The 13,503-nt window shown below is 39.0% G+C and overlaps 1 protein-coding gene across 4 annotated transcripts; it reads left to right on the top strand.

Annotated features, from left to right (window-relative positions):
- The first annotated feature begins 5,556 nt into the window (after positions 1–5,556).
- Positions 5,557–11,630, top strand: LOC139940556 (uncharacterized). 4 transcript variants are annotated; one of them, XM_071936869.1, is made up of 7 exons: positions 5,557–5,820; positions 5,976–6,051; positions 6,327–6,482; positions 7,649–7,711; positions 8,326–8,528; positions 9,090–9,342; positions 10,517–11,630. In XM_071936869.1, exons 6-7 carry the CDS (start codon positions 9,237–9,239, stop codon positions 11,179–11,181), a joined length of 771 nt encoding a protein of 256 aa, XP_071792970.1. In that variant the 5' UTR covers positions 5,557–5,820; positions 5,976–6,051; positions 6,327–6,482; positions 7,649–7,711; positions 8,326–8,528; positions 9,090–9,236; the 3' UTR covers positions 11,182–11,630. The 4 variants fall into 4 exon arrangements, with proteins under 4 accessions (XP_071792970.1, XP_071792988.1, XP_071792962.1 ...); XM_071936887.1 differs by lacking the exon at positions 6,327–6,482; XM_071936861.1 differs by lacking the exon at positions 8,326–8,528.
- The last annotated feature ends 1,873 nt before the right edge of the window (positions 11,631–13,503 follow it).

Genomic DNA, 13,503 nt, shown 5'->3' with positions numbered 1-13,503 from the left:
GTTTTTCAACCTCGTACTTGAACGAGGCCGAATCTATTGCTGCTTCGTTTGTACGAGGTTCAAAAACATTGAAAAACCATGATTTGACCCCACGGTATCAAGTAAGCAGTACCATGACAGATGTATCTAGGCAGTTCGTCGTCCAAGAGCGGGCTACAGACCATCTTGATGAAAGGGAAGGTACACGATTGGTAATTGTCAAAGACCAGTGTTCTCACTTAGTGTATCTCAACATAATGCATAAAAAAACTGTGAAAATTTGAGCTTAATTATGTCATCGGAGTTAGGAGAAAATGATGAAGGAAAAAATACCCTTGTTGGACGAATTTGTGTGCTTTCAAATAGGAATAAAAGACTTCTAGCTAGAAGTCTTTTATTATAATATTACTGAGAAATTACCTCTATTTTAAAATAGAGGGAGCCGTTTCTCACAATGTTTTATACTATCAACAACTCTGCAATGCTCGTTACCAAGTCAGTTTTTAAGTTAATAGTTTTTAGTGTAATTACCAAACGTGTACCTTCCCTTTAACAAAGGATGGTCAGAACGATCTGAGCAGCTGACCGAGAGTACCAAGATCATCACATTCAAGAAACTGGTTAAAAAAAGACTGTTTTGACACTATCACAAATACCATGATTGCAACAAAGTTGACATTTAAAAAAATATCTTTTCAATCCGTCTCAGTATAAGGCTTTGAGAAACCGTCATCGAGAGAAGAAAAAAAGGAAACGAATCACGTAGAGTGGTCCTCTTTACACGTTTTCTTATGTTGATACAGGACTGTCTATTATTTACCCATGCCTATCTCTCTCCCTCTGCCCCCTATCTATCTCTCTCTACAATTGGGAAGCAAAACAACCATAAAACAACCATCAAGATCAAACAGAATTTACTTGAAGATATTATCAGTTCAGACGGGACCGTTTCTGGACAGGTTTTCATAGGGACGTTGGATGGTGAGTCTGCCTGCAAAGAAGATGACAGCAAATGTGCATAAACACTTTTGGTGAACGATTGCATGGTACCAGTAATATACGTGTATCAAACGATTGATAATTTTTGAATAACAACTAAACTTAATTAAAATGGTTTAGGAGTTTTCCGACAAAAATGTTGATTAGTTTTAAAGCTCACTGATATCTAATTATCCAGACAGCGGTTTCCGTCTGAAGCACTATCATTCTGTTAAACTTAAGAAAATAACATTGGAATACTTAAATCACTGCATGCCTATTGTAAACATCGAAATAAGCCCAATAAATCGTACACAAAACTCATGAAAAAATCGCGTACCATTTGTGACCCGCTACGTGAAAATGAGTCAGATGTTGACAATTTCAAGAATTGAGTTGTATGCATGGCTGGAAAGAACACACCAGCAGCAGTAATTTGGTATAAGTCTAAGCTTTGGTGAGTGTCGCGTTGCTGAGTTACTCCTGTTTGAAATTAGCCAATACATCATTTTTTCTGAAAAACGAATTACAAGTAAAGTGATGTTTTAAACTACCATTGCGCGCGAAAGGATACAAATTAGACATAAGTATGATCACAAAATTGTTGTATTCATAGCTTTATAGCCTAAAGGTAAGTTTTGCGTATTCATTGGAAAATAAAGGGTATGTTTTCAAAGCAATGATATTCTGCCCAAAGCAATGATATTCTGCCCCAAAGAATGATAATATTTCCCTTTAACTGAATCTGTGAAAAAAGGGGGAATAAACACTTTCCACAATTTTGAATGATAGCACTCCATCCTGTCAGATAAACTCTTTCCTTCAGCGGCTTTCGTATTATTTTACAGCCGACATGAACGCACATGTTTCCCCAAGGTGAACATCCCAAAGCCCACTGCCCTTTCTACTGTGTATATAATGTCGACACAAGTTCAATGCTACACGGTATGAGCTTGTCAATCTCAACTGACAATCATCCAAGCACAATGCCGAGTATTTTTTATTTCAGTTTACATATTTTGATAAAGGTGAATAGAACACAAGGACAGACAACGTCAAAACAGAAACTTCCGGCTCGTCCGATCGACAAAGAGGTATCTTGTGGTTTGTGACAGTGCAACGCAATGGTGTCCTTTACTTTTGTTATCAACACTGAATACTGCGGGCTATTTTTCTTTTAGATGTGTGTGACAGCAACATCAATTTGATTGTTAAATTAATTGGTACAAAGTGGCACAGTTTGGTGTAGAAGCCTAAATGAATAATCATAAGTAAAGTCTCTTTTGAAGAATGTAAGACTAAGTTGTATTCGTCTGAATTTGTTCACCTTTGGACAAAAGATAACAGTTTTACAAAATGAGGTTTCAAAGTGACAGGTTTTTCCAAAAAGATTTTCCATACTGAGTGTTATTCTGGTAAAATCTAGGTCACTTTATCTCTACAGAGCTAGCTTAGTTACGGTTTGAAAGAAAGTGATTTTATTACCTAAATATAAGTCATTGAGTGTTGAACTACTCACTTTAATTGTAAGATTTGGGGAAGGTGTAGCTGCCTCAAGCAAGATTCTACAGATGAGCGTTTTTCAGAAACAGTTTACAAAAAATGAAAGGAACCATGTTTCCATGAAAATTAACAATATGCGAGAGGAAGCTTTGTTCCACTGCGATCGATATGACCCTCTGCCCAATGGCGCTAAATCCAGTCTCGTCTGGTCGCCACGAGGTCCTAAAACATTTTTGCCGCCAAGCAGATGCTTGCCAGAAACGAATAAAGAAAATGCCGTTTTGTGTGGTTTAATGTGAACGTTTGTTTTCCAGAAATGCCAGCTTGCATTTTTTCAACATGTCTAGCCGACACTATAGTCATTAGAATATCGATGCTTGTTCGGGATGGCACCGTATCTGTGGTCGAAACAGTAACTGCTTTTTATAAGTGGGAATTCTGCTAATGTTTTACTAAATCCAAACAAGAAGTTTGCACGATTGCTTCACTGGAAGAAACTCAATTCAGACAGGTGTAAATAGACTCGAGAAACAAAATGAACAGGGTTTGTTTCCTGTGAGCTTTCAGTCACAAACAATACAGACACCAACATGAATCTTCTAGAACTTAGGGAAGACAGAACTTGTTGAAACTTATGTGCTTGAAAGCTTTATAAATGACGGTATATGGCTGTAGTCGAACCTGCTGTGTAATTAGACTCAAATAATGTGTTCAGTTTATGTTAACAACCTTTAATGACCGATACTTTGACGAGGTAGATAAATGAACTCTTTAAGAAGAAAAAATCATACATGTCAAAAGGAAAATCCTTGCTGGTTTGGATTGTGAGATGAATAACAATAGCACAAAGTTCACCTTCGTGTAGCTGTTTTGCTTTTATATAAACTGCCTCAAGGAGTCGAACAAAATCTGACTCAAAACCTGTCAAGACATTGGATCCGTCTTCTAAAAAATAAGAAAACACATAAACACCCACAGAGACACTATCGAGGTTAAGTAATGAACCCGCAGCTAAAAACTCAAAGGTTCTGTTTAGCAAAAAGGGTCATTTGGGTCAGCCATGAGTATTATAACTAGCAAGTAATTATCAACCCATGAAATGGATCCGTGTAATTTCATATCGCTGGGCAGAAAGCTCGCTGGAATTCAGGCCGAGATTCAACACCACGTTGAACTTGAGAGCTCTCCTTTTAATATATAAATGATTCACGCCGTTTGTGTGTATACCTACCACATGCAGTTATCCATACCGTAGCCTCAGGCAAAGTGGCCTAGAAATAACAAAATTATAGTCTCGAGTGGTCTCAACTTGCCCGTATTCCTTGACAAGCCGGCCCCCATTTGGCGGTTCACCAGACTGTGGGGGTAAAAAACTGTTGATTTTTTCCCCTCCTTTTGATCCTGGTGTGTGTACGCGCTTTAAAACCAGGTGTGGAATTGCCTGGGGCGTCAACACTACATTGGCCCTAATATGGTAATGTGCGCATGATATTTGGGGGAAAAAAGGAAAAAAATCCCATCTAGGAAATGTAGTTCCTTCATCTTTTCAAAATACACCATAACCCCACCCCTTCTTGTTTGTATCTTGCGATCGGGTTTAGTATCAGTGTATACCACTCTGCTAATATTGATGGATACCGAAGTTGACACTTTGCAGTATTATTGAGTTTTCGTTTGTTTATTTTGTGAATATGAATTTGGCAGGTTTCGTTACTATAGGTCTATTAGACTTCTTCAACGCAATTTAAAACACTCTGATCTTAAACAGGAAAATCTTATTGCACAATCCTACATGCAAAATAAGGCCAAAAGTTGCAGTGATATAACAAGTTCAGTGCCAGTCAGTCATCTTTATGACGCCGCATGGTCCCAAATGTTGATTCAATACATTTGTTTTTAGTTTAAACATTTTACTGTAGCTTATGACTTAACAATGCCTCTCACAATTCACCCCCATCCCATATTTTCTTCTGCATCTTACCTATGGAATTCAGGTTATAGCCTATAGGCCTAGGCCATACGTCGCGTGCACATTTTGTGCCGCTAGTTTCTCAAAAACTCAAAGTTGCGTTTATTTCCAAAGATTGTTGTTCTCAAAAAAATTATGATGTACCCATGCATCCCTCCTCTCTGGAGCATTTTAAATATTTGTATTGTAATGGAATCCACATACTTGACGCTCTTATAACCCTGATGCCTAAAACGGCCGTGTTCGAATTCTTCAAGAGTACGCCGGGCTTGCAGTAGACTTGGGGACAAGTCGTTTAGTGTCTTTCGCAGTATTGCTGGCCCCGCGAGACTACTGCTCTCGCGCGGTGGTAGTAGTCGGCAACCAGCAGGGGGAGCAGTATGTCATCTCGGAAACTTACGCACCCGACAGACCATTAACGACCTGTTCACAAGTCTAGTTTTGCAGCTGCGACCTGAACATGATGGAGTGGTGCGAAACCGGGTAAGAAAAATAAACGATGGTCGATTGGAATATCGTATTAAACCATGGTTAAACCAAACAGAGAAAATACCAAGCCCCGTCAATATGGAGCTTTTCACCGGGCCTCTACCGCAGATCCTCTGGGAGGCTTGTACTTCTTGTCGAACTCCCAGTGCGACCCGCCCCAACAATCTACGCCTGAACAATGTGCCACATGGCTTGAAGTGAGCAAATCGGGACACGATCACAAAAGCTGACATGAATTTATTGAGTACTTTAATTCCACGACATTCCACCGATTAATAACGTAATAATTACAAAGGGATTTTTGAAGAAAGAAAAAACAATGAAAACAGTAAATCTGATTTCGCTGTGAAGAATAAGCCTGAAAATGTACATAATGGAAACGGACAAAACAGCCATTAGGGGAAAAATTCATTTATGTAAAATACTTTTACAAAAAGTGCCCATGGGGATGGGGTCATATCAGCATTTTTTGAGATAGCTCACTAGATTTAGGCCTAAAAGATAACTTTCTAGACTGGAGCAGCCGACTTACTGGAGTCGTAAATAGCAGTCTCGCAGGGCCAGCAGTCTCGCGAGAATACCGCGGGAATCGGGGGAGATTCGGAAGTCGCTAACATTGATCTCCATTATATACTGACTGGATAGGACATCGCGTCCAAACGCAGGCCGCGCGCGTACTTTTTGAAACGGGTGAAGACCGTTCGTCACACGAAATGCGTTGTACACTTTTAAACGGAGTTGCTGCAAACAGGGAGAAGTTTTCGTCCTTTTAATTGTCATTTTGGGGATTTAAAATTTTGTAATCGGATCAAACAAACTAAAAATGGTGTGCAGGTGTGCGCGGCTGTTAATTGCCGGAGGAGGGAAAACTGAGTCGGCAAATGGATTGTCTTTCCATAAAAGTAAGTCTATATAGGCCTTTGCATTTTTTTTAATGATTCATATTATTATTATATCTAACGTTACAATTTAAACTATCATTCATTAAAATATTTATTAAAGGTCAAGTATTTGTTATTTTTATCGAGCAATTTTTGTTTTCACTCAACCGTTACAGATGGTTTTCTGGAATCGACGAGGACGGGAAGCCCGGGATCCAACAAGGTGTACGTCATAGCATCAATAATTCAAAGGTTCGGGAAAGTGACAAGCATACGAACTATGTAGCATTTTAGACATTACAAAAATTAGAAGTTCGTTGAGAGGATCAGTCGTCTCAGAAATAGCCCGCTTCTTTATTTGTGATCGATTTAAAAGTATTTATTTCTGGCGAAACAGTAAAAAAGGTTATGGGAGTTTTGCTGTTGGGATTGTTTTTCAATGAATAGAAGCTTAAATAAAAAAGTTTAAATTCGTTATTATAATGGAGGCAACTCTCAATTATCACATTGTATTTTTTTTGCTGGAGATCAATGGTCGCTAACCAGCAGTTCGCGCGAAAGCAGTGATCTCGCGAGAGCACCGCCGCTTAAAGATGGCGGCGTCTACCGGTGCCACTACACGGGGTACGTGTAGGCCTACAACAAGCTCAGTACACACCAGTGAGCCGAGGTTTATCAAGAAGGTAATTTCCGAAAAATTTTCTTATACTACGACGAATCTTAGTACGTTTTACTCATCAAAGATAAAGGTCATGAATGATTAGCAGATACTGAGATAGGTGACTTCCATTCCTTTCAATTTTATCACAGGTTTATCGCATAGCAAACATCAAGAGAGGGCGCTGTTGAACCCACAAATAGAACGGCAAGCATTCTCCGGGTTCTATTTCTATGACCCAGTCAAAGATATAGGCCTTTCTATTTCTATGACCCACTCAAAGCTAAAGATATAGGTCATGCGTGCGTGCATGCGCACGTCGTGCATGCGCACGTCGTGCATGCGCACGTCGTGCATGCGCACGTCGTGCATGCGCACGTCGTGCATGATCGCCAACGTCATAATAATACTAATAATAAATATAGCCATAGGCCTAGGCCCGTTTCGAAACGACTGGATGATTCGGCTCAGGCTAGCTTGGCCCGGCCCGCGGTTATTTTGTCAATTGCGCCTGCTTTTTGATACGCACCCAGGGTTTCAAACGAGAGAAGCCGAATCCAAAGCCAAAGCAGTGGTTTCGAAAAAGGCCATCATACACCGCGGAAGCAAATGCCCCATCTGCCTACCTATTACGCATTGCGGTTCTGAATCGCGATTAACCTTCTGTCTGCAAGTGCAATAATAGCCCTGGTAGGATTTAGTCAGTGCCACTGAGCGGAGGAGTCCAACCTGAGCAATGCATTATACACGTGTATCAACGCGGCGGGTGCAAACGTGGTGCAAAAATCATCGATTTGGCGGCCAGAAAATGTTCATGAAAATTGAAATAAAACTGAATGACCCACATCACACAAATTACATCCTGAGAGGCCTGTAGGCAAACTTCAAGCTATTTTTCATATCTTTGTTGTAGTTGTAGTTGTTTGGTGATGCAATAATTGATACGTGTTGTTTTCCAATTGTGACGCAAGAAATTTCGCTTCGCACAAAGTATTCGCAGGAAGTATGAACTGGGCTTTGCTCTATATGTTTAAACCTAGGCAATGTTTTTAAAACTGATCGTGAGGACATGGGAATGCTACAGTGCAGGGTTGGGACTCGTCCTAAGTCATAAGATTAATCCTAAGTTAGGAAGAGTTTCAACGGCAGGGTCGTTAACACAGTTACAAGATGTGTCTTTTTATTTTGCAGAGGGCAGGAGGGCCAATAACAGATTCTAGTATTAGACATAAGAAGAATAATGTAAACTTAGAGGTAAGTACATATAGTAATATACCCTTCCCATGAAATATGCTAATTACATCCACGCATGCGTACAGAACCTATTTGTTCGCAAACGCCATAGACCTTTTCGCAAATACTGGGGCGCGCGCGTAAAGCTTGGAATTAGGTGCATTGTGGTCTAGCTGATTACAAATTTGACTCATATATATCCCACAATGCACCTCATTCAACAGTCTGCGCTTGCGCATTTGTATTTGCGATAAGGTCTATAGAGTTTGTGCACTAAGCAGACGCACAATCACGTCTGCGTCACGCAGCCATTAGCCGAAGACAAAACAGCCCGATGTACCCTCATTTTGCCAACCAAAAAAATGTTAGTGCACACTTGCTATGTGCAATTTACATATTTCACGGGAAGGGTCTATTCACAATAAATAGTTAAACAAAATGACCTTTATGCTGATAAGTCAAAAACATTTTTGGAAGTGGGTTGAGGAAGGAGTTTTATTTGTTAACATGATGGGGTTGGGGGCCATTCAATTTGACTTTCCTAACTTTTTGCCTAAATGTTTTTTCGTAAATTATATCAAACCAATGATATATGTTTTCTCTTGAATCATCCGTTCTATTTCCTCTAACCAAAGCATCTCAGCTGAGTTGTAAAAAGACTGCTTGATGACAGCAGCCGATATTGTGTAATACTTGTACTCAGAACATGTGTTGGGGTGCCAGCAAATCAGCTGATTCTGGTTGAGTATGAACACCGTTCGCATTGGGAGACATGTTGCAGCATGGCTCATGGTTGCAGCATAGAGTAAGGACAAGATGGTTGCAGCTACATTTAGCTGTGAGCAAATTCTTTTCTTTGTAGTCTAAATTTCCATTGTCATTAAAAAATTAATAGTAAAATAGTAATTTTACTCTTCTTGAAACAAAAGAAAGGATTCTCTCAAATTAATTTTTGGTGTAAAATTGGAATCACAAATTCAAACTTGAAAAAAAAAATTGCTAGCTGCGATCTATACCACATACTCGGCACGCGAGGATTGTGCAGTTCATCATATTAATATGTGCATATCATAACATAACTCTTAATGTTTTGTTATTTTGTTGCTGCTATGTTCCTCTTGAAGGTTATTAATCCCAAAATACAAAGATTTTGGAATAATTTGTTACTATTGCTTTGTTTACCTGATATTTAATTTGGTTGCATGACCAGTATTGGTGTACCTTTTTTTCAGTTGCTAGTGCATTACAAGGCAAAAAAGAAACTATCCACCTGACGTGGTCCACAAATTTGTGGCTTACAAGTAGTTGTTTAAACCACAGCATCTTTACATTATAAGTAACATACCGGTACTCGAATGTTCCCACAGGCTTTACTTTGATTGTTTATTTTCATTTGTAGGCAATTGTCATTCTGGACATAGAAAGAAGTTATTTAAAGTGGAATTTAGAGAGACCAGAAGAGTATAAATGGGTCGGAGTATATAAACAGCTCACAAAACAAGACAAACAAAAGGTGTAAAAGATACTGCCCATAAACTCTACAATAATGTTGGACAACCTACCAGAACCAAGTTTATCAACAAATCTGCAGCAAGCCATCAAAGACATCAAATACAAAGAATTGTCAGGGTTTTCTGTTTGGGAGGTGGAAAGTAAGTATATGTAGTTGGTAATAACACTTTACTCATTTATAGGACAGTTTGGTTCAGGTGATATGGCGTATCTGTAAACATAGGTTTGTCGATTGAAAGAAAAAAAGGGGGAAAGAAAAGAATTAATCTATAAATGTCTGTGTCAATATTTATGAGCTTAACCATTCTTTATAGCTGCCAACTATTACAAAATAAATGTAAATTATTATAAAGTTGTTAATGTTTATGAAAATACAAGTGTTCGTACTAAATATACAATTTTCAAATTTGTCCTTAAAAACAGCCTTTTCAATTTTACAAAAGTTTAAATTTCCAACTTTAAAAGCATGTTACATATACTTCTCTGGTTCCCATACTTTTCATGTCTATAATATGCACAAGCATTGGGTACCAGTATGAGATATAGACATGACATAGGGTGCGTTGGATTATCTTCCCCGGGTCGACCCCAGTCTGTCCCCGGTACGTTCAAATAGCTTTGACGTCATTCCAGGGGCTCCTCCAGGTCAGCCCCCAGTGCCTAGCTTGTGGAACGGGTCACCTGGAGCTGGCCCGAGGTGCATGACAACACCACGAGAGGGCGAATGTGATCGTTCGATTAGCTCTTGTCAGGGGCTCACCCGAATGAGAAAGCACCTTTTACACAGGGAAGCTAATCGAACATACCCATATTATGTTTGATAGGGAGCCAGTGCAGAAACAACAGTGTTTCCAAGATGAGGTCCGAAGTGGAATAGAAAGGACCCTTTCTTGGTGTGTGCTGAATTAAACTTCAGGAACGTTTTTATTAAAGGCAGTCAATATTATTGTGCCATGGCAGGCATCAGGGAAGGCTTGTGAAGGAGCTGCCATTAGATACTGCTCAGTAACCACCGGAAGTTGTAGAAGAAATCTTTATGTGTGATTTTGTTATACCAACAGTGGATATTGTTACCAGTTTCTGATTTTCGTCAAAGTCTGATTTTGTTTGGCAGTGTAAATTAAAAGTCTGAGGTGGACTGGAAACATTCCCCTGAATGGACAAATTGCACAAGTTCACAAGGGGGCGGGGGTGGGGATGCAAAACAGATTACAGGTCCACCCCTCACTCAACAGTTTGGATAGTTACCCAACATGTGTTGATATTGAATGTTGAAGAATTTGACCTTAGCTCATGTTCATTACCTTTTTTCAGACCGCCTACAAGCAAATGTACAGATGAGAAGGTTTAAATATGGATTTCTAAAGCTGTTCTCGAATGCTGCAGGAAGGCAGGCTGTAGAGTCACTTATAGAGGATCTGCTGGGGATTCATACTAGCCCTGCTCCCATATACGATGTAAGAAACATCGGCGGCAGTTCAAGGAGTGATGATAATGCCCATCTAATAGGATTTCAGATTCAGGAAATTGACTCGACTTACGAAGATGACCAAATGCCCTCACCTCCACAGGAGTCAAGTGATGAACGCTTCAAAACATGTCCTACTGGTTACAGTCTTCCAGACATTGTTGACAAACACACTTTTGTGCCGGACGGAACATGTCAATTGATAGATGGCAACATGCTATTGATAGCATCTCGGAAAAGTGGTTTTGGGGATATTTCTGAGCGAAGCAAAAAGCAACTTTTTTATGAGTGTTGCACAGATTTAACAAAGCAAAAAGAGGTGGCAGGCTTGATTCTAAATGCACAGCAAGCCGTGTTATTTCATTTCCTGCGAGATGATACAGAATCTACAATCGTCACCAGAATGAATACCTATGACTTTACACGTCCAGAGACCAACAACCTTGAGAAATTGTGCAAGGACATACTCAAATTAATCAACCAAGTTGAAAACAATTTGAATTGCAACTGAGTAAGGCATAATATTTTCTGAATTGTGAAACCTCTTGTGACATCTCACACAAAAATGCTACGTTAGGCCTACATGTTTTTTATTTATTTTTGTACTCCTTCAGTAAACTATGTTCGCATTTGGTCAAGATGTCTGTTGGAACAGGTATAACGATCAACAAGTTTGTTGCCATTTTATTAGGGTAATTGATGGCTTCAACTCAAAAAACATGGGTGACATATTTTGGTCACAATATTTGTGAAGGTAATTTGTAGAGCTTCAAAATTATATAAAGTTTATTTCTGTATGTTCTTTACTATTGAAGATATTGCTGTCCAAATATAGCATTATGCTAATTAGTCAAAAGTTCATTAACCCTTATCTCAATAACTAATTAACAAAATGACACAAGTTTTTTGTTTTTGGGGTTTCTCATCGAGTCAAAGTTGAGATGAAGTCACAACTTTAAAAAAAAACCTGTTACATTATTGTTATTTTCTCATTTATTGTTATTTTCTCATTTTATTAAAAAAATTAATCCAACAAATTGTTGCACAACTTACATTCAGTTTTCTTTTAATTTGTTTACCTTCGTTGCTAACTACCCCGCACAAAGTTTTAAATTTCCCAGACTGACTTGCTGCCAAAGTTGTCATGCAGCATCCGTCCACTTCCCAGGCCAAATAGGACCCACTTGAAACCAGAAACTCAATAATTGAGTGCACTTCTTAAGAAAAGAACCCCGAGTTATGATAATGTGTCATAATTACACAATCTATTAACTGTATGACCCCACAACAGTATTTATTACTCAACAAATGTCGAAAGCCTACAAATATTACGGTTTTAGTTTGGCACACGAATATTTGCCTCTGTAGTGCTCCCGTCAATATAATTTGCCGGGGAGGAAGCTGGGGGCAGTATCTCCGGCAGTCAGTTGGCCATATTAAAATGAAAAACGTTTGAGTACAAATTACTGCATCATGCAGGTCCGAATAACGGGAGGGGGGGGGGGGGGGTAAAAAAATAAGTTGTTGGAATGAAATCAATTGAATATAGTCTGTTTTCTCTTCCTCTCATGTTATTTTCATATTTTTTTCTCAATTTTGTTGTTATTATTTTTAACTTGTTTTCTTCTTTTTCTTATTTCCATTTCAAGTGTTTTCATGTACAGGGTCCAAAACAAAGTTGCGGTTATTTCTAAAAATGTGCACACCATGCATTGACAAGAGACTTGTCTTATGATTTAACGCTGCCGTGATGAATACTATTTATTTTTGTCTGCCAAAATGTGGACAAAGAATTTCTCCAGATCGTTGCAGATCCACCCCCCCCCCCCTTTCCAGTCAATAGTGTAAACACAAATATACATTCAGAAATTCCCAGCAGTCGTGTGGGAAATAAAATTGGTCGGTGTTGACAGCTCCGACGAACAAGTTCTAAATAATGGAATTGCTTTGTGTAAAAAAAAAGTCTCGACGAATAATTTAAAGGGTTTGTATTACGTTTGGTAACGACTCTGAACATTGAAGGCAATCGAAACTTACGTGGTAGGAAGTACAGCAGCTTGAGAAACTATTTACTTTGAGGTATTGCGGTTCTTGAAAAAGATATCACTTTTCCTTTCCCCCCGAAAATTGATAAGATTTGATAAGAAACTTATTCTTCCTGTGTGTGGACATAATCGAGAGCTGTTGGTAAATGAAAACATTGTGAGTGACGTAGGTTTCGAGAAAGAAGTAATTTCTATATTAAGTGATTTAAGACTTCAAACCTTGAGCCTTTTATTAGGCATCTGAACTGTAACATCATATACCAAGGACACCATTCGAAATATAATAAGTAAGGCATCTGAAAGCACACAACGTGGGTGTTTTTTCCTATGTTATTCTGGTCTCTGACAAATATTGTGCACTATAGTCCACTGAATGCAATCAAAGCTCTCCAGCCGTGTTGCATCTTCCTTTCGTGATGATCGGGCAATCATCCTTGCTTAGACCATGTTGTAGAATTAGATTTTAGACCAATATTGAAGCAGTTTATAGACGTTAACGATGGTTTAGACAGGTGGCTCGTGCACACCAATTACTTTATTTATAACAGTGGGCCCAAACGAAGAATGATAATTGGTTGGGCGGAGTTTACCGGAGGCGTTGATTATTGTTTCTGCCTCTCCCTTTTCTCTCTCGTTATTCTTTTGCCAATTATGGCTGGAACGTCTTAAGTCTATTCTTGATGTTTAGACATTGTCAGTTGTCGTCAGTCTGAAAAGGGCAGTATGGTATCAGATCCTTCACACAAATTGGTGCGAAGGGAGTAAAAAAAAATAGCCCGAAAAGTCTA

Source organism: Asterias amurensis, chromosome 1 (assembly GCF_032118995.1).
Source record: "Asterias amurensis chromosome 1, ASM3211899v1".
Lineage (NCBI taxonomy): Eukaryota > Metazoa > Echinodermata > Asteroidea > Forcipulatida > Asteriidae > Asterias > Asterias amurensis.
This window is presented reverse-complemented; position numbering and strand designations above follow the sequence as displayed.